The sequence below is a fragment of the Berghia stephanieae genome, chromosome 3 (assembly GCF_034508935.2).
Source record: "Berghia stephanieae isolate SIO BIC M18660-M18661 chromosome 3, UCSD_Bste_1.3, whole genome shotgun sequence".
In the NCBI taxonomy this organism is placed as follows: Eukaryota; Metazoa; Mollusca; class Gastropoda; order Nudibranchia; family Aeolidiidae; genus Berghia; species Berghia stephanieae.
In genome coordinates, this window is record NC_088362.1 from 89,255,553 (window position 1) to 89,277,671 (window position 22,119).

Below are 22,119 nucleotides of genomic sequence, written 5' to 3' on the forward strand. Positions count from 1 at the left end.
AAGGACTCCGGTAAGTGCCAGGACAAAACTAAGTAAACCCATTCCAAGACACAGACAAAGAGAAGACACAGCAAGTGATCTCCTGCCCAGCATGTGAGGTCAAAGACCCACTCAGAACTACAATTTTGTAAATCCAAGAGAATACATTGATGTTTTTGTTTTGTTTTTAAGGGTTTTACAGCGCTTGCAACACATTTAGGTTATATCAGCGCCAGTAAAAAGGAAGAAAATGGGATAGTAATAAGTTCTAGAATTACAATTAAAGCAGCCAAGAGAAAGTAAGACAAAGGGGAACTGGGAACAAATAGGGATCCGATGTAGATTCCAAGAGCATACCACCAATGTATTTAGTTTCAGATCACCTATAAGTCTCATCCAGACACAAGCACAGGTCCCAACTAAGAGGAATACACTCAAATGTTTACAAATAATATAATATAATATGTAAACTAAACAAAATACAATGCATAACAGAGAGATGATTTACAAGGAAAATAATATCATCTCCCAAAACTATAACTATACATTCGACTGTTTCCCTCCCAGCCAAGGAACTCCAGCCAGGGTCAGGACAAAACTAAGTAATCTCATTCCAAGACAACGACAGGAAACAATTGGAAAACAGGTACGGGGGGATAGAAGACACAGCATGTACCTCCTTGCCCACTATGGGAGGTCAGGATCCCCACCAAGACCTATAAGTCTCATCCGAACACAAGCACAAAATCCAACAAAGAGGAACACACTCAAATGTTTACATTATACATTTAAAATAACAAATATAATAATACATAACAGAGAGATGATTTACAAGGATAAAAATATCATCTCCCAAAACAATAACTATGCATTTGACTGTTTCCCTCCCAGCCAAGACTCCGGCCAGGGCCAGGACAAAACCAAGTGATCTCATTCCAAAACAAAGACAGAAAGCATGTTGGAAAACAGATATAAGGGGGTAGAAGACACAGTATGTAACCCCCCCCCCCCCTCCCCTGCCCACTATTGGTAGGTCAGGAACCCCACCCAGAGAATGCATTGAGATAAGTAACTAGTGGCATAAATTCATCTAAGGATATTCACTGCAATGACTAAAAGCAACGATTACCATTGTATCTTTCTCTATCACAATTGCATCTTTCTATATGAGCTTTTGTGTGTATTCAGACTTGCAGGCAGTTATATTTTTGTTATTCTGATTGTCATTATGTATTTTCAATTTTTACAGTGTAACGCGGATAGAATCATGACCTTACATAACCAACATTTTGTTATTTTGAGTTAGACACTTAATTGTTTTTTTCAAAAAATTGTTTTATTGCTTACACCAGCACTATCAGAAACTGTTTTGGGAGGACCTAAAATGCAAGTTGGGACGTGTGATAGTCATCAAAACTCAATGTACTCAATAATATGTTAGTTATGCTAGTTCATTGATTCCACCAATGAATCATCAGATAATAAATCAATCCTTCCTCAAGCTTCCAACAATTCAATTTATTGGTCTAATATTTAACACTAAATAACAATAATAATAATAATAATAATAATAATAATAATAATAATATAATAATAATAATAATAATAATAATATATAATAATAATAATAATAATAATAATAATAATAATAATAATAATAATAATAATATAATAATAATAATAATAATAATAATAGATGGGTCTTTATATAGTGTCTTACCCCGTATATCAACAAGCTCAAAGCGGTTAACAGTAACGGGTAGAGAGAAGAAAAAAAACGAATGTATAAACTCCTATGGAGCTAAAAAAGTAAAATTATGTCATAGCTCTGGTCATTTTAACTGTAAATTCTTTAACTTTTCACCATGTGGTCCAACCTGACAGTAATAGACTGTGGCGGCGAGGTTACAAATATTATTATTCCAGGACAGAAATATTATGTTTATGGTTATGTTTTTAAGGGTTTTACAGTGCATGCGACACATTTAGGTCATTTCAGCGCCGATAAACAGAAAGAAAATGGGACAATCAAATATTCTAGAATGCTCACAAGAAAATGTAAGACAAAGGGGAATGGTTCAAATACAAATGTAGAATCTAAGAGGACACTATCAGTGTACTTAGTTTGAGATCACCTAAAAGTCTCATCCAGACTCAAACACAGGATCCCACCAAGAGGAATACACTCAAATGCTTATCTGTTTGTTTGTTGCTTTAGGTCTCTTCCAACACAATTGAGGTTATATGAGAGACCGCTGAAACAAAAAAACAAGCAATCCAACAAAAATAGTACAAATGTAAATCAAAATCATAACCTAAAGATATCATAAGCTAAATTATAAATAACCAAGAACAAACAGACAGAAGATTTACAGAAAAAAAAATATCCCTGTCAAAAATACAATCACAAACCAAAGAAGCAGGATAGGCTAGTAAAGAGAAGAAGAAACGACATCACTATCGGATCGTACACCCATGCGAACATCATAGGTATATGATTCAAGGGTGATGCTCCCATCCAACCACCCGCATGCTTACAAATCAAGACAGAAAGCAATTCAGAAAACAGATATAGGGGGATAGAAGACACAGCAAGTGACCTATGCCAACCATGGGAGGTCAAGAGACCCCACCCAGCCATCTGGTCCAACCCGACATTGTACCAGACTGAGGCAGTGGGTCACAAATATTATTATTCCTGGACAGAAAAAAAACAATTTAATTGTAAAAGGGAATAGAAGCTTGAAACTAATTTATGAAGACAGGTGATGTGGATATTTCAGGTTTTCCCTTTGTCAACAAAATACAAACAAGGAATGGACATAGAATAAAGTGGAAGGGAGAACGCCGACAAGTGTCAATTGAGGAATTTTTAATTTAAGTTGTGTGGCAAGGGAGTTTACAATATCCAACCATCTCCCTTTATGACCAAAATATGTTGGGGTTTTTTTTTTTATGCAGGGCCATTTAAGATGTTTTAAGCGTTGAAGATGGGGTAACAAGATGAATTATATGAACCCATGTAATAACTTGAAATGCTAAACTCTTTGAGGAATAAATTTATATAAATATTGAGTGAACGTTTTTGTCACTTTCACATGCTTCAGTCCCTTAATCAGTGACTGAGTAATAATTGCAATTACAAGGACCCAGGTGTCTCAGTAGCAGTGTTGTGACTTACTGTTTTCTATGAGTTGATTGACGTGTGTTTTGTTTACTGATGCCTCTTTAAATATCATTTTCATGTGAGTTGTCATCATGGTGTTCACTGTATTGGACATGACAAAGGGATGCCATCGTGACAAACGCATTCCCCTTATAGAGGTAACTTAGTCAAACATTGCCATGAGTCATTATGGCTGATGGCTGAAGGCGACTGCTTTGTGTGTTCTGTGTGTTATGAGAGCCGAATTTAACAAATGGAAAAGTGTGTCGTGTAATTGGTTTATAGAATTAATAATATGTGGGCCAAAGGAGACAGGAGGGTCGAATGAGTTGACTGAAATTTATCTGGTTCCTTGATTAATTTAACTACGTTTGCACTTTTTTTTAATGTCTTATGTCTGAAGATAAATTGGAAAGTGTTGGTCTAGTCTATCTCGAACTCTTTTCCTCTCCCTTCCTTAGTCAAAACAGACTTGTGATATGTTGCTTCCTCTATAAAAATAGCAGTAGTAATATTTACAATGACATTTACACATCTAAGTGAAAACTTACTCCAGATAAAACTCCAAACTCCATGGTTTCAATATCTACAATCCAAATTATTACATCAAAATAAGTTAAATGCATTTTCCACAACTTTATCAATCCACACATTCATATTTGTTTTCGAATTGTCTATCACTCTTCATTTGTATACACAGTACAATTCCTTGATAGAATCATGACCTTACATAACCAACATTTTGTTATTTTGAGTTAGACACTTAATTGTTTTTTTTTTCAAAAAATTGTTTTATTGCTTACACCAGCACTATCAGAAACTGTTTTGGGAGGACCTAAAATGCACGTTGGGACGTGTGATAGTCATCAAAACTCAATGTACTCAATAATATGTTGGTTATGCTAGTTCATTGATTCCACCAATGAATCATCAGATAATAAATCAATCCTTCCTCAAGCTTCCAACAGAAAGTGAAAAGGTTCATGAGCGTTTCATATTGTGTAGTTTCTTGACATCTAACAAATCACAGCTTAGCTTTGTGCTTGCTTGTTTTATGGTCTGTGGAACATATAAATAAAATGAAATAGTTCAAATGCCATATTTATTCCTTCTTGCTATAAAAAATAAAATTCAGTTCTGACCTTTTCAAGTAATAGTAATACATTAATCTCTGAAGTGTGATAATCTCTGAAGTGTGATAATCTCTGAAGTAATTGTTTGATTATAGGTAATAGAATGGAAGATAATAATTTCCAAGTGAGACTACAGGCAGGTTTAAGAAAAAGGACTTCTGGACTTTATGCACGATTGGTCAGCATAGCCCTAAACCACAGGGTGTCCATACAGTCTGAATACATGGTAACAATAAACAATTTTTTTTTTTTTAAAGTAATTCAATAAGAATTTAAACGAATAGTATTTTCACAAAACATGATGCCTTCTCCAGTGAAGAAAAGTATCGTTTAGTCAAATATTCACAAGCTAAAGCATAAAAAACAAATAAATAGATAGTGACAGTGATGTCCTTCATATCATATACCTACCCAGGTTTTGTGTACACACTGTATAATGCGACGAGGAAAATGTTATAACAGAAATATAAATGCAGAAAGCCAACGATAAGATTTACAAGTGAAAAGGAAATAAATACTTCATAAAAACAGGAATTTAACATAAAGTAGATATCCTGACACTGACAGAGGCGCAAACAACCATTCATTACCTGAAATATCAGAGATATGTCACAAACGACAGATGCGCTTAAAACTATAAGCAATTTCAACCAAGTTACAATATTTAAGGTTTAATTGTGAGAAAGTCAGGCGTTCCATTGAAACCAACTAGAGATATATATATATAGTAGATATAAGTAGTAGTTGGTTTCAATGGAAGCCTCACTGTTCTCACAATACTATTGTCATGGATCACACTTTTGTGAAAAAGACTGTCCTGAATGAATAAACATTTACCCAATCCTCGTCTAGTGATAGAACTTGGCCACTTGCTCTTGTCTTGTCTTGCTTGATTTGATAACACTCAATGATTTAAAACAATTGTTGATTGTTTTTAATGTTTTTACGGCGCTTGCGACACAATAAGGTAATTTCAGAGCCAGTAAAAAGGAAGAAACTGGGATAGTAAAAAAAATTCTACAATTACATTCTAAGCACCCAAGAAAAAGTCAAACAAAGGGGAATTGGTTCAAATAGGGAACAGTAGATTCCAACAATGCACTTAGTTTGAGATCACCTAAAAGCCTCACCCAGACACCAGCACAGGATCCCTCTTAAGAGGAGCACACTCAAATGTTTACAAAAACAAAACATTAACTATCAGTGCATAACAGAGAGATGATTTACAAGGAAAAAAATATCCCCTCCCAAAACTAACCCTATACATTTTGACTGCTCCCCACTCAGTAAAGGACTCCTGCAAGGGCCACAACAAAACCATGTAATCCCATTCCAAGACAAAGACAGATTGGAACTCAGAAAGCAGATATAGGGAGACAGAAGACACAGCAAGTGATCTCCCCGCCCACTATGGGGGGAATAAAAATTATGTACTACCTGATTAATTACACTCCAATATAACACTTATTTGCACCAATTTAAGTTTTTATAATGTGTTGTTTGGTCCAGGTGCAGCTTAGTAATCTTGTGATATGACACTTATCCTCTGAGCTGTAGTTCCCTGGTTAATGTCCGCTGTGGGCAGTGCAGAGTTGAGCCCATGGTAAAGGCTTTTTACTCACATTCTATGACTGTATTCCGGTGTTATATAATTATAAGGGCGGTAACAGCATAGTCTTTGTTGAAAAAATATTGTCTCGTTAGTGGCACCATACAGAAAATGTGTCGATCTAAATGTTAAGAATTGTTGTTGGCTTTGACCTTTGTACCTCTTGCTTTGAACACTTATAGTAAGCTCATTTTTTTCCCACTCCAGAACAAGAACACAAAGCCACATGGGAAGGACAAACTATATAGAGGGATGGAAGAGATAAAAAGGCTGTGAACTGATGAAAAATCTATTGGCTCAGGATGGACATTGTTCCCCTGTGCCTGCAATACTTATCGTAGGTCAGAGTCACAGGCGTTGAAAAATAAAAAAAAAAGACATTCTAGTTCAAACTCAAAGAAAATTTAAATGACACCAGACATGACAGCAAAAGAGAAAGACGGTGTTTTTAATGATAAGTAAAGATTTTTTAAAAATAAATAATGCACTGTGGTTGGCATCTCATTTTTATTTGAGATTATTTTTTCATGTGTAAATCTTATCTTTGACTCCCTGCATATTTCTTTCTAATATAAGATTATTCATCTTATTTGGGACAATGCTGTTCCATTTGTGTATTTACAAATGCACCAAAAGATCTCGATGGAAAAAGACAAACTTGTTTGTTTTTGTATTTAAGAGATTTACGGCGCTTGCAACAAAGATTATTTCAGTGCCAGTAAAGGTAGAAAATGGGATAGTCAAAAGATTATAATTTACAATTGTAAGCATATGAGAAAAATTAAAACAAAGGAGAATGATTCAAATATATGTTTGTTTGCTTTTAAGAGTTTTACGGCGCTTGCAACACATTAAGGTCATATCAGCGCCAGTAAAAAGGAAGAAAATGGGATAGTAAAAAGTTCTAGAATTACAATTAAAGCACAAAAGAAAAGGTGAGACAAAGGGGAATTGGTTCAAATAGGGAACAGATGTTGATTCCAAGAGCACACCGTCAAAGTACTAAGTTTGAGATCACCTAAAAGTCTCATCCAGACACAAGCACAGGTCCCAACTAAGAGGAATACACTCAAATGTTTACAAATCATATAATATAATATGTAAACTAAACATAATACAATGCATAACAGAGAGATGATTTACAAGGAAAAAATATCATCTTCCAAAACTATAACTATACATTCGACTGTTTCCCTCCCGGCCAAGGAACTCCGGCCAGGGCCAGGACAAAACCAAGTAATCTCATTCCAAGACAACGACAGGAAACAATTGGGGGGATAGAAGACAGCATGTACCTATCTGCCCACTATGGGAGGTCAGGATCCCCACCCAGGATTCAAATATAAGAAACAAATATAGATTCCAAAAGCTCACTATCAGTGTACTTAGTTTGAGATCACCTAAAAGTCTCATCCAGACATAAGCATAGGATCCCACCTGAGAAGAATACAATCAAATGTTAACAAACGAATATATATTTAAAACAAATAAAATATAACAGTACATAAGAGAGATGATTTACAAAGGAAAAATTATCATCTCCCAAAACTATAAACTTACATTTGGCTGTTTCCTTCCCAGTCAAGGACTAGGACAAAACTAAGTAATCCCATTCCAAGACAAAAACAGAAAGCTGTTGTTTGTTGTGTTTTTAAGGGTTTAATGGAGCTTGCAACACATTTTGTTTATATCAGCGCCATTAAAAAGGAAGAAAATGGGACAGTAAAATTCTAGAATTACAATTAAAGCACCCAAGAAAATGTTTGTTTGTTTTTGTTTTTAAGGGTTTAACGGCGCTTGCAACACATTTAGGTTATATCAGCGCCAGTAAAAAGGAAGAAAATGGGATAGTAAAAAGTTCTAGAATTACAAATAAAGCACCCAAGAAAAAGTAAGATATAGGGGAATTGGGAAAAAATAGGGATCAGATGTAGAATCCAAGAGCACACTATCAAAGTACTTAGTTTGAGACCACCCATAAGTCTCATCAGGACACAAGCACAAAATCCAACAAAGAGGAATACACTCAAATGCTTACATTAAACATTGAAAATAACAAATATAATAATAAATAAGAGAGATGATTTACAAGGAAAAAAATATCATCTCCCAAAACAATAACTATGCATTTGACTGTTTCCCTCCCCACCAGGACTCCGACGAGGGCCAGGAAAAAAACAAGTAATCTCATTCCAAGACAAAGACAGAAAGCATGTTGGATAACAGATATAAGGCGATAGAAGACACAGTATGTACCCCCCTGCCCGCTATGGGAGGTCAGGATCCCCACCCAGACCCAAGAAAAGAAACTACCATGGGGAACTGGGAACAAATAGGGATCAGATGTAGTTCCAGAGCATACCATCAATGTACTTAGTTTGAGATCACCTATAAGTCTCATCCAGACATAAACACAAGATCCAACAAAGAGGAATACACTCAAATGCTTACATAATATATTCAAAATACCAAATATAATAATACATAACAGAACGATGATTTACAAGGAAAAAAATATCTCCCAAAACAATAACTATGCATTTGACTGTTTCCCTCCCAGCCAGGGCCAGGACAAAACCAAGTAATCTTGTTCCAAAACAAAGACAGAAAGCAAATAGGAAAACACAATATAAGGGGATATAGACACAATATGTGCCATTCTGCCCACTATGGGAGAGAGAAAGTCACTTGGAAAACAGATATAGGGGAATAAAAGACACAGCGTGACTTCTTGCCCATCACGTGAGGTCAAAGACCACACCCATACACACAAACTTGTGAAAAAATTATAAATTTACAATTCAAAGCACCCGAGGAAAAGTAAGATGATTTTTTTTCAAATAGGGAACAGAAGTAGATTCTAAGAGCATAACATCAGTGTTCTTAGTTTGAGGTACAGGATTCCACTAAGAGGAATACAATCGACAACCCATAAAAATTTAGATTCTTCCAATATTGGTCTGAGAAACAACTTGTCCCTTGATGGATATGACAAAACACATCAGATAGAGAAACAAGCTTCTGATAAATGATGCATTGCTCGATATAAAAATTTATCATTAAAAAATCGACAGAATAAAAGGCCAAGTGTGTGTGTGTTGATGTCTTTTAAGTTTTTTCCTATCTGCATCAGAAAATGAAAATAAAAAGTAACTATTCCCTGCCTCCTATATTGTTTTTATGAGCAAGAGATGACCACATATACCTCATCGTGACATGATAATTTCAACATATAATGCAATGAATGAAACAACTTTTAAAAATAACAAAATACTAACAGAACATTTCCAGCTCAAAATCCTTTCTTCAATCGGTTTTTCTTGGCTGGTGAGGGGTTTTGAGCCCCTAATGTACCATGTTAAGTATTTTGTGATTATTTTTTTTAAAAGCCATTACATTCATTTTAGTTCAATTTCAAAAAAGTCCACAGCTTCTACCAGCTTAGTGTTTTGTTTTTTGTAATGCATCAGGTATGACTATTTCATAGTGACATACTAAGTGCTGGCATCCGATTCTAACCATGCAATTTCACATTTCATAAAGCACAATCACATGGCATATAGCGGATAGAATCAGACAAAACAATTATCAGGGTGTCTGACTCCAATCAGGGAAGTGGCATATCCAAAGTCACTCTCTAATTTGAACAAGACATCTGTGAAAATTGAACTGTTGTTTGCACATTAGAGGCGGATGCCAACAATAAGTTAGTTTCCCTTCACCAACTAAAAGCAGCTACAGGATGAAACTAATTAAGGTTTTGAAATTCCATGCATCAGTATGGAATTGGAGGAAAATTTAGAGAATGTTACGACAAATAGATAGTAGGTGACATAACAAAGAAAAATAATAAACCAACAGAAACTGTTTGAGTTCTATTTGAGACTTTTATTTCATTTCTGAATGATTCAATGCAAAATAAAAGATTGCTAAGAAACACAAAATCAAAGTTCAATTATTTGTTGCATTAAGTTATTTGTTGGAATATCGGGGAGTATTTCAGAAAACTTATCCAATTCATACTTTTTCACCTAACTTTACAAAGTCCAATAGGAAGACATGAATGATTGATTACCCACAATTCCTGAGCTTTAAAACTTACACCTTGTTTATTTACAAATAGACATTCACTGTCTCGTAACACGGTAACATTGTAGCTTGCTTTAGATGGCAATGAAGGGAAATATTTTTTTGTTACGTGGGGACAAAATAAATTAATAATAAATGAGAACATTTCAACTCATTTATGGTAAAAATTTAAATTAGGCTTTCACCTTAGCAGCAAAAATTTAAATAATAAAGGCATGAAAGTAAATTATAAATTAATTGATCTATTCACAATTTATACATTTCAATAAATAGATAAATTATATATATATATATATATATATATATATATATATATATATATATATATATTATATATATATGTAAATACAGTCGATGTTTACATGATGTAAGTGTAAGATGTGTGGAAGTTTTTTTCTTTCTTGGTTGTTATTTATAGTTATCAATGTTTGTTTTTAAGGGTTTTACAGCACTTGTGACACATTTAGGTCATATCAGCGCCAGTAAAAATGAAGAAGATGGGATAGTATAAAAGTTCTAGGATTAGAATTAAAGCACCCTAGAAAAAGTAAGACAAGGGAAATGGTACAAATAGGGAACAGATGTAGATTCCAAGAGCACACTATCATTGTACTTAGTTTGACACCACCTAAAGTCTCATCCAAACACCAGCACAGGATCCCACTAAGAAGAATACTCAAATGCTTACATTATAAATTTAAAACAACAATTATAATAATAACAGAGATGATTTACGAGGAAAAAAATATCATCTCCCAAAGCAATAACTACACACTTGACTGTTTCACTCCCAGCTAAGGACTTCGACCAGGGCCCGGACAAAACCAAGTTATCTCATTCCACGACAAAGGCAGAAGGCAAGTTGGAAAACAGCTTTACAAGGAAAAAAGACTCGGTAAGTTCTCCCTACCCACTATGGGAAGTCGACAGTTATAAAATCAATATGCCAAGTTAAAGTAGATTAAATAATATCGGAAACAATGAGATGGTTCATCAAATATCAAGAATAAAAACAATGTGTAATATCAAATGAAATAAAATTATCATAAAAACAAATCAAAAGAGCATTAAGCTTCGAAATATTCTGCAATTCTATACACAACGTTCTCTCTTTATCTTATTCGGTTATCTAGTTTAAAAAAGCATATGATACTTTTCGCTCACTTCAAGCCAGTAAAATGGAAGTTAATGGGAGAGTCAAGTGATTATAAGAAAGAAAAGGTAGTAAGTTAGTATAAATAAATCTATAATCATTTTTTTAAAACCAAATTTTTAAAGAAAAAATAAACGTGGACCCAAAATGCATGATTACTATTATTTAACAATATGTTGTCAAAACCACTGATGCAAGCTGCTCCTAGTCAGTTGTGTATCCATGTCTGAGTAAATTAACATATGTTCACAAAAATTTCCTAAAAAATCTGGATTAAAAAATCTGAATCGGTTAGGGGGGGAAATCTCAATTTGACCAAACTTTGTCTCTCAAAAAAATATGTAGAAGAGTGAAAAAAAAAACAAAACAAAAAAAAAAGAAAAAAGATTAAGGAACAGGAGTAGATCCAAAGTAATCTATCAGCGAGACTAGCTTGTGGAAATTGACAGGTTCCAACCAGACACAGGCATGGGGGGTATACCTACCAAAAGGAACTCTAAAATGGTTATGAATTACAAAATAATGACAACCAAGAAAGGTGATTAACGAGTAAAGAAAACATCCCCAAATGGAGTCATACATCCATTTCCCATCAAGTGAAGGTTCAAACCAGGGCATATGCAAAAACAAGACAGTCACAAACTGGGACAAGAACAGAGAACCATACAGAAGGGAACAACAGATATAGTCGTATAGAAGATACACCATGAGTTTACATTCTTTAATGGCTGCCATAGGAAGGCACAAGTCACCTGCCCAGAGTAATGAAAATTTATGTGGAAAAAAAAAATGGGTCTGGTATATTACACAATGGAATAGAGATGATTCAAACCAAAAAAAATATTAGGAATGCATATTTGAGGCATAGATGTTCTATCATATCATTAAATTCACAAGATCAGTGGAGGGAAGTGGCTTTTTAAAAACCTGTCAAAAAAAATAATAAAAAACGAGACCCCTCCTCACACCTTTCAATTCGGTTCTGGTCTGCTCCTTTCATAGTGCCATGGTCATAATTATGCATGCAATTGGCTCATCTAGTTTAGACAATGTCAATATCAAACTTTAAATATTTTTGAGTAGAGAAAAAGTTGTCATTTTTCAAAGGAGCAGAACCCTTGGTCAGTGTTCAAATGAATTTATTTTCGGACAAAAGAGATCTGATGTACACATCTAGGATGACAAACCTGGTTTTGACTCTGGCTCAGATCTGGTGAAGATTGCTTTGAAATAGACTTGTGTTGTATCCAAAGGGTAGCAAGAGATTGTTAATGGCCCTATAATACTACAAAAACCTGGATAAAGTTCGGATCCATGGGTCAAGTCTCTGAATGGAGGAAGGAGGGTGGGTTTGTCACAGAAGCATCCGTAGGCATGAACATGTTTTTAATTTAATGGACAAGACAAAAAAAATGATTACTTAAATGAACCAAAATAGATGTCATCCAATGTTGAGTCAGGATATGTTAGGGATAATATACAAGTATAAACAATGACTAAAATGCATTCATTTCCCTTATGATTGAAACAACACAACTCTCCATTCCAATGCAACATCATTCATTCAACACATGTAGCACTTAAAATTTTCATGAGATCAGCATTGAAATATACCTTATATTCAATTAATAATGATAATAATACTAAAATTAATAATAATAATAATAATAATAATAATAATAATAATAATTAATAATAATAATAATAAATAATAATAATAATAATAATAATAATAATAATAATAATAATAATAACAGAAATAGCAGTAATTAATGCAAAATTATAAATCATAACCTGCACTGAAACTCTCACCCTGAAAATTAAAATAAATAAGCATTTTTTTTTTGTCTTGTATCACCAATTACAAACTATGCAATTCATCAGGTCTATTGGAAAATCTGAACAATCTAAAAACATGTCACAACCGTAACAAACACGAAAACAAACTGAAACCTACAAAAATGTACAACTTGATGTTAAATAATTGTAGTAATTTTGCTTTCTTGTATCTGGAAAACAAATTATATTTCTGACGTAGATCACGTAATGAGAAGTGTTACAGACAACTTTCTATAAGTATAAAACAAAAAAAAGTATTCAATACATCATTACAGGATCAAGAGCGAATTTCCTTTTCTCTAAAGACAGGTGTTAAGACTTAAATCTGTTTTGAAACCAAGTCAAAGCAAACTGTCATAGGTAACTAATAATACTTCATCTTTAAACAAAATTTCTAAAAGAAAGGGAAGTTTTTAAAAAAAAATCAAGTCCTCTGAATCTAATGAGCGACTTAATGGTGTTTAGAGGAGTATTGGGTAGACTAGATTTCCATAGGATAGGCATTACTGAATGGGTAATACATTATCATAGTTAACCAAGAAGGAATAATCTTATCATTTACTGACTTAATTTTTTAATGAAATAAAAATATCTGCACTCATTCCTACTTTCATTTTAGAAAATTTATAAAATCCCTTCCAAACTTAGAGTATGAAAAGTCTTAAATCTGGAATATATTCTCACTATGGTTTACGACCTAAGCTTACCAATTATAAAAAAGAAAAGAATTTTGAAAATGATAATGGAAATGATCATGATCAAGAGATGCAAACCTGTATGTCATATCTGAGGATTAATGAGATGTGCTGTTGTTATGTGAATCATTCCTAAAAAGCCAAAAGAGGTGGTAAGATAATCTGCAACCACAATCATAGTGCATCATGTGGTGGGAAAAGGGAAAGGTCTATCATCATTTCACTTACTAGTTCCAAGTAGCCATAATTGCTTATTGTCTTGAAAAGAACAAGATAATTATATCCTCACAAATATTTTCATGCTGCTAAACTGACTGTCACGACACAGGAGAGACAATAGAGATGACTGGATCAAAATATTTAACCATGACACGAAAGGCTGAATTATATTGATATAAGGAAAACACAATATTTACAACCTAATTTTTTTTTTTAATTAAAATAACAACGAACTTGCAGGAACTTACTAGAGGGCAGAAACTACAACATTCAATGACAACTACATTTTACAAGACTATAACACAAACACCAACATGGTATCTTGTATTCTATTACTAAGGCAATGCAGAAATGACCCGTTTACAAGACATGGAAGAACTAAGTACATCAGAATTCACACATATGGTAATCCATATATTTCTTAAACCTCTTCTTTTATATTTTAAAGCACTCAAAATGCACTTTTGTCGGCTAATATAGTTTTCTTATCCATCGAAATATTACAAGACCACTCCAGCAGCGTTACAGGCATGATTAATTATCTTGTTTAATCTTTTTTTTTTTAAATAATAACAATAATAGAATGACTGCATCCCTTAATCTACTAAAAAGCAAATCAACTACTCAAATTGAAAGTACTTGTTGAAAGCATGGTAACAAAAAAAAAAAAGGCAAAACACTCCCACAATCTTTAAAATGGGTGAATCACTAAATTAACTGACCCCCTAAAAAAATATGTGACATAAATTAATTCCCATCATCCCACTGCAAAAAATTGTTTAAACAGAAATATCGATGAAAATGGAAAGCTGATAATTCAAAAACTGTTGTGTTCAATATTTCTCTTCACAGGATTTCACTGCTGTAAGTTATACTATATAAATAAAAATGTTAATAAACACTGGCTATATCCAAACCAAATAATAAAAACCCTCTTTCATTTTCAGAATTAAAAAATTGTGCATGAACAGTAAAATGGATACTTGAAAAAGACAGAAGCGTCCTAACACTGATTGAGCTTTGCAGTAACCAGTAGCATTGCTATATTATGTTTAAAGATTAATGCATGTGATAAACTTAGATAGTGTCACAAATGTGGCAATACAACAAGAGGGTGATCGAATTTAAAACATTAAGAGGCTATAATTATAATGCAAAACTCACAGTGGTTACATGGGTATAAAAATTTGAAGAAAAAAATATGCATTTTTGACAAAGCAAAAGTGGCCAAACTTTTTCAATCATCAACTTTGCTTTTCTTCAAACATTTTTGGAGTAGCATCTTGGAAACATTGACACTTATGTATTTCGGCAAGTGGTGAAGTAAAAAAGTGTGGCCACCTACGTTGCTGCATTGCTGTTGTAAGCTACCAAGAATTACCCCACAAGATTTCCTATACCACAAGCTTTTTAACTGACTGTACAAGAGGATCTGATGAGATAGAAACAACATAACATCTCATAAATTAAAGCATAATGAGCCTTGTCTGTCTTACAAAAAAGTAGAGCAGCCTCTTGAAAATTATTTTTCTTAAATTGTATTAACAAATTTCATGTTTAAAAGCCAGCAGTCGAGGACAGATAAAGTAACTAATCAAAAATTGGAAATGATCCATTGTTTCCATTGTCCAATCAAATACTGTCACACAAAACAAATTCAATATGATATTTAAAATTGTGTTGGATGCTCTGTAACACAAATTTCTATTCCAATTCACACCATTTAGTGTATAAAAAGTCTAAATTATACAAAATTGTTTAACTAAAATTGCAGTAAGTTGATAAAGTCGTAAAAAGAATTTTTCCCAACCAGCGCATACATCAAACATTTGTAAAGCAATTAAGGAAAAGTAGAAATAAAAACAGTAAATTTTCCTCAATATCCATGCAGACATCATAAAATTCAATACACAGACTTGAAAAGAATCTATGACAAAAAGAGGGTGTAGATTTAGGCAAAGGAAATGACTACAAAGTTCAAAAGCCACATCTCTTTTTTTTTTTTTTAATACTTCGCACAGACAAAAGGTTGCTTCAGTTGAGCACATATAATATCCAAGACTTTGAGTCTGCACACTTACAAAGGGAGAATTTTAATTTTTTTAAATTTATGAAAGACATTCACGAATCCCCTGCATTCACATTTACAAATAAGAATTATAGGAAGGAGATAAATAGTTATAAATCATTGAAATGTATAAACATTAATTCATATACACTATACTATATACATGCTGTGGATGGAATCAAAATTTACATGCTGTAATAAATAGAGATTTGTGCATAAAGTAAACAGGCGGATAAAATTATCAAACGTGGTTCAAATTTTACCATTATTAAGATGTTGGAACGGAATAATGTAAAGTCATTAAATCACACCAGCAGCACTCCACCAATAAAAAGAACTATGAATTTTTTTTCACTTTTCAAGTAAAAACCAGATGAGCCCATGAAGAAAATGAATAGATAAATGACTGAATACAATAACAATAAAAGAATAAATTCAGCTGTCAGTGGCATAAATTACCTGTACTGACAGAATTTATAAGACAACTAACAAACGATAGGACAACTTGGGTAAAGTTCCGTTCCCTTTGAGCATCATTAACAGGATTGTGTGAAGTCATAGTAGGCAGACAATGGGTGAAGATGAAAGTAGCTGGAAGATATCGAGACATGTCTCTTTACCTTGATGTGCTAGACACACGATACAAATAAAGGGTATAATGGCAAGGACAATAATATGCATAGTACTGTACTGCCCTTTCAGGAAGCAATTGTGATTACATTTGCAAAGAAAATGTGACAATTCAATCCTAAAACAAAATGAAACACATGAAGGCAAATACATCAATTCATGGAATTGCTTTGCTGAAGAGGAACAGCCAATTGCTTCAGGTTGTATTCAAATTACCCAGCCCCTCAGGAATAACATAAAAGGAAGTGGAACCATAATGACAGATGGGTTCAGGATATTGTTTTCAGGATAGATGAGTATGAAAGAGGAGTAGGCATCATACTGCTCAAAAGAAGGACTAAATGTGTAAAACATACTTTAAGCTTGGAAGAATGCTGCAATGTAATCTCATTACTTTTTTTTAAATAATAAAAATGCCTAGAATATTACTCCCTAAAAACCACGTTATCAAAGCCTTTGTAAATGGGCAGGCCTGTTCTGAGTGCCTGGGTAAACACGTCGTTTATCACTCTTAGCATTTTTAATGGGGAGATGGGCTGATGAGGTGTGACTGGATGGAGTGGAATTGTGAGGATGAGGGGGAATTGGAGAGAAAGTATTGGGCTGAGACCTGTGATGGTGGTGATGTTGATGGTGGTGGCCGGTCGCGGCACCCCCTGTTGCTGATGGTACAGTTGTAGTTGTGTCCATCTCCTCTGTCATATCAGACATGTCTCCTCCATTGAGGACACGAGATGAGGCCATGACAGTGGTGGGAGCGTGGCCAGAAGGTGTGACTGCAGGGACACCTGGGTGATTGGCCTTGTAGAAGCCCTCCATTCCATTGCTAAGTAGACTGCAAGATGGAAAAAAAAGTGTTTAAGAGATTTGTGACACGATACAAATTTAATCTATTCAGGACACTAATTTTTTTTTTTTTAAGGGTAAGTCAACCATCGGAAAAAAAAAAAAATTTTAATTATGAGCACCCCTATTCCTCTATGATGAAATCAAAAACCCTAATTTCAGCCATAGATAATGAAATGGAGCTGACAGGGACATACAAGAGTTTATTTTTTGCAAAATGCAATTTTTTTCATTTCATTTTTTTGCCAGGCATCCCTGTAGCCCAGTCAATAGGAACTCACCTCACACACAAATGAACCTGGTTCAAATCAAAGAAGAGTTTTGGGGGTTGGGTAGCTGAATCTGTTAAATCTGGTAGCAAGTGTTGCATGATCAATCAAGATGAAAAGGAACTCAGAACTCAGATATTGTCAGAAACTATTATCATAATTTTAAGGAAAATAATGAGTATTTTGCAGATATATTCAAATAGATACCACTTCAAAAATCAATACTGTTACATTTTTCATAAAATAAATTTAATTTAATTATTTTAGTTCATTTTACTCTCTATTTAAATATGGTTTAACTGTTTTGAGAAGAAGATGCTGAGCAGACTCTGTTAATCACGTTTGTTTTTGTTTTTAAGGTTTTTACTGCGCTTGCAACACATTCAGGTTATATCTGCGCCAGTAAAAAGGAAGAAAATTGGATAGTAAAAACATTCTAGATGTACAATTAAAAGGACTTGAGGAAAAAGTAAGACAATGGGGAATGGTTAAAATAGGGAACAGATGTAGATTCCAAGAACACACTATCAGTGTACTTAGTTTGAGATCACCTATGAGTTTCACCCATACACCAGCATAAGATCCCACTAAGAGGAATACACTCAAGTGTTTACAAATCACATGTTAAAATTAAAATTTAAAAAGTAACAGTCCTTAACAGAGAGATGATTTACAAGGAAAAATATATCAGCTCCCAAAGCTGTAATTATACATTCCCTCCCACCCTCAATTTCAAATGTCAGGGACATTTTACGAATAAAACCTCAGATGATGAGGATGATGATTATGACGATGATAATGATTATGACGACGAAGATGGTGATGACGACGATTGTATGTTGTTGGTGGTGGTAGTGGAGCTGATGTTAAATGTGATGACGGTGATAGTCGTTTGGGAGTGGGTACTCTTTTTTTTTTCTGGAAAGATTAAGTATGCTACAGATCAGTGATCCATAAGGTGTGTACTTTCGTAAAAATTCAGTGACACACCTAATAGTCGACACAATGTCATATGGAAGACTTACAATCTTTAACCACTGAATTCATTAAGCTTTTTTTATTTAACGGTGGGCTGGGCCGATAAAGTTGTTTACATGTTATCGTGACATTTGGATAAATTGAACAGTGGGCTGGGCCGATAAAATTGTTTACATAATAATGTGAAACGTGCGTGTGCCTGGTTTAGACTGGGAGAAAAAAAAAACATATTTTGCTCAGTTCAAATACAGACATATCAAAACAACCAACACCAACACTTGTGTGACACTTTAAACCTTAATCCTGCTTAAGTGATTTTTGGACCGTATTGTAGGTATCTTAATTTATCAATACAGTGGAATCCTGATATTGGAGTTGACTTTTAAGAGTGTTGACTATATGCAGATTCCTCTGTATCACTTAGCTTAACTCACTCAATCCTAGAGAGTTTTGCTACTTCTCAAAATTGGAAGAAAAAAAATGTATTCAAAATGAGCAAGTACATAGATAGTTTTATTCGACTATCATTAACATGCAAAAAGTAAAAACATTAGCTTTGATTCTACGCCAATAATTTGTCTCAGAAAAATGGAAATAATAGGCATGGGATATGTAATCTGGGTAAACTACGGATATAGTCTGAGTTATGGTTGAGTGAGTTAAAGTTTGTTCTTTTTTAAAATTCTGGTCAAAATTAAAATAATCTGTTTTGCCAGTGTACTACTCCTATGATATTTACCAAAAGTGCTGATGAAATATTAACACAAAATCACCCGTTTGAATTGCGTTGTGATTTTTATCTTTTTCTATCCTCACTAGTTCTAATCTATTGCTGTGACTGCTCTTTTGATAAGTGAAAGGCAAGTAGATAGAATTGGATGATCACACAAAATCACCCGTTTGAATTGTGTTGTGATTTTTATCTTTTTCCATCCTCACCAGTTCTAATCTATTGCTGTGACTGCTCTTTTGATAAGTGAAAGGCAAGTAGATAGAATTGGATGAATTAAGGAAGGAATTGTGGCAAAAAGCAACAATAATATACCTATCACCATACACAGACACACAAGTTGTGGGGAATGAAATGCCCCATGCTTCATGTATTCCCTCATCAGGGCAAATTGAGCCCATTTTCATGGCATACCTTACAAGTTAGCTGATAGGTTTCCTTTTTATTACTAAGACTCAGCCAGTCACTCATAGACATCTGAGTCGAGTAGGGCATTGCATGTAAAGCAGCTTATCAAAGGACACAATGCAGGGGCATAGTTTTGCGGTCAATGTAACCGTTTCCATCACTAACCAATTTGTTTTGTTTGTTTTTAAGGGTTTTACGGCGCTTGCAACACATTTAGGTTATATCAGCGCCAGTAAAAAGGAAGAAAATGGGATAGTAAAAAGTTCTAGAATTACAATTAAAGCACCCAAGAAAAAGTAAGACATAGGGGAACTGGGAACAAATAGGGATCCGATGTAGATTCCAAGAGCATACCACCAATGTACTTAGTTTGAGATCACCTATAAGTCTCATCCGGACACAAGCACAAAATCCAACAAAGAGGAATACACTCAAATGCTTACATTCTACATTGAAAATAACAAAGATAATAACACATAACAGAGAGATGATTTACAAGGAAAAAAAAACATCATCTCCCAAAAAAATAACTATGCATTCGACTGTTTCCCTCCCAGCCAGGACTCCGACCAGGTCCAGGACAAAACCAAGTAATCTCATTCCAAGACAAAGACAGAAAGCATGTTGGAAAACAGATATAAGGGGATAGAAGACACAGTGTGTACCTCCCTGCCCGCTATGGGAGGTCAGGATCCCCACCCAGATCACTAACCAAAATTCGCTGACGACACTGGGACATATTATAGATTCAGCTGACACAATTGATATGAGATATGTAACGATCGCACATACAATGTTGTTTGTTAACAAGCAAATTTCAAGCACGTCTGTCCAGATTGAAATGTGTAGGATGACTAACCCAAATACACAATGAATTGAATTGCAGTCTTACCCAAGTAATTATGAGGTTATGATTATTTTATATTTTATATTTTGATATAAAAAACGTGCAAAGACTTGAGCTTACATAGCAGTGCAACACCATATCATATTTTGTAGTGGTGGTAGGAATGATGACGGTTCGAATAACAGGCAGGCCTATCATAATTAGACCTGTAAATGAGCTCTATAAAAATTGACTGAAACTAGGCAGTTTAGCGAGCAGCAGCAGTGGCAGTCAAATTGTGACCCAACTGTTAGTGTTTTGGGGGGTTCAATTAAAGATGTCTAACTTCATTATAAAGAGGAATATGGCAGATATTTTGGTATCATTATTTTCGTCTTTCAATTTCCTTTTAAAAATGCCAGAAGTTATATGACGTTAAAATTTGGCAATTTTCAAATGCATTTATTTTTTTATTTACAGCGTGTGTTTTTAAAATGAAAACGCTTGTTTTTAGAATAACATCTAAACTTTATTCATGCCAAATTTCAGGGCTCTATATCCATGCGCAGACACTTTATAACTCTGGGCCGAAATGCCATGTTTACATTATCTTCGCATCATGGCTGCCCAACGGTATCGATATTCACATCGATATTTTAAATTTAGTTATGTATTATCTTAAATTTAGCCCATAATATTTTCAGTACTATTATTTACTATGATTTTATTTTGAATACATACTCTCCAACTTTTTAATAGGAATTTTATAGTTTTTGTTTTAAAAGTTCGTATATTTCTTCTCTTTGTGAAATCCAATATATAATAATATCGATACTTTAAAAACACTAGTTGCTTTAATTTTATTTTATTTTGCCATCAAGTCATCAAGGTTCTTTCCCTTATGTTTAGATATGTTTGTTATCAATTGTATCCATATTCTAAAGGCCTTAGCCTTAATAATCATTATGGTAAGAAGATCTATTAGTTATAAATTTTGACACCCCCACACATTGAGAGAGAAGGGGGAGGGGGGGAAGAGAACAATTCCTCTTTGAAGGACGTGTATCTGACCGGAGCCATCATTATGTTATAGCCTGAAACTGAAATCCAAAAGGACTGGCAGTTTGATGTCATTATTTGGTTTTTGCACTGCCTAGAGAGTTGTCGTTAGTAGAGCTCATGGAAACAAGTTATTTCATTGGTTGAAATATTGAATTCAACTCACGATCTGTTTTCTTTTGTGGCAAAAGACTGGCATTTTAACGTCATTTTTTGGTCAGTATCAGGCCATAACTTTAAGAAGGCCACGATCTGACAGCCACGATCTGACACGGGAAGCTGCGTATCTTCGCTCCTGTTTGTTTGTGTTAAATTTTTACGCTGATTCTTTCGTTTATTTGGATTAATTCTTATAAGAGAAAAAGAAGAAGAAAGAAGAAGAAGAAGAAGAAGAAGAAGAAGAAGAAGAAGAAGAAGAAGAAG

General features: G+C 34.0%; 1 protein-coding gene across 3 annotated transcripts in view; it reads right to left on the minus strand.

Moving 5' to 3' along the window:
* Window positions 1-2,834: 2,834 nt before the first annotated feature.
* The window catches only part of LOC144968776 (ribosomal protein S6 kinase beta-2-like), a 41,424-nt gene continuing 22,139 nt past the window's right edge, over window positions 2,835-22,119 (minus strand). The window contains exons 16-18 of one of the 3 annotated variants that reach the window (XM_078907437.1): window positions 17,191-17,415; window positions 15,264-15,314; window positions 2,835-4,204 (exon numbers count right to left, since the gene is read on the minus strand). In XM_078907437.1, coding sequence (XP_078763563.1) covers window positions 15,293-15,314; window positions 17,191-17,415 — 247 coding nt within the window. In that variant the 3' untranslated portion in view covers window positions 2,835-4,204; window positions 15,264-15,292. Of the gene's footprint in view, window positions 4,205-12,971; window positions 17,416-22,119 lie in introns of those variants that run through there. The other 2 variants (XM_078907438.1, XM_078907436.1) reach the window with 2 other exon arrangements.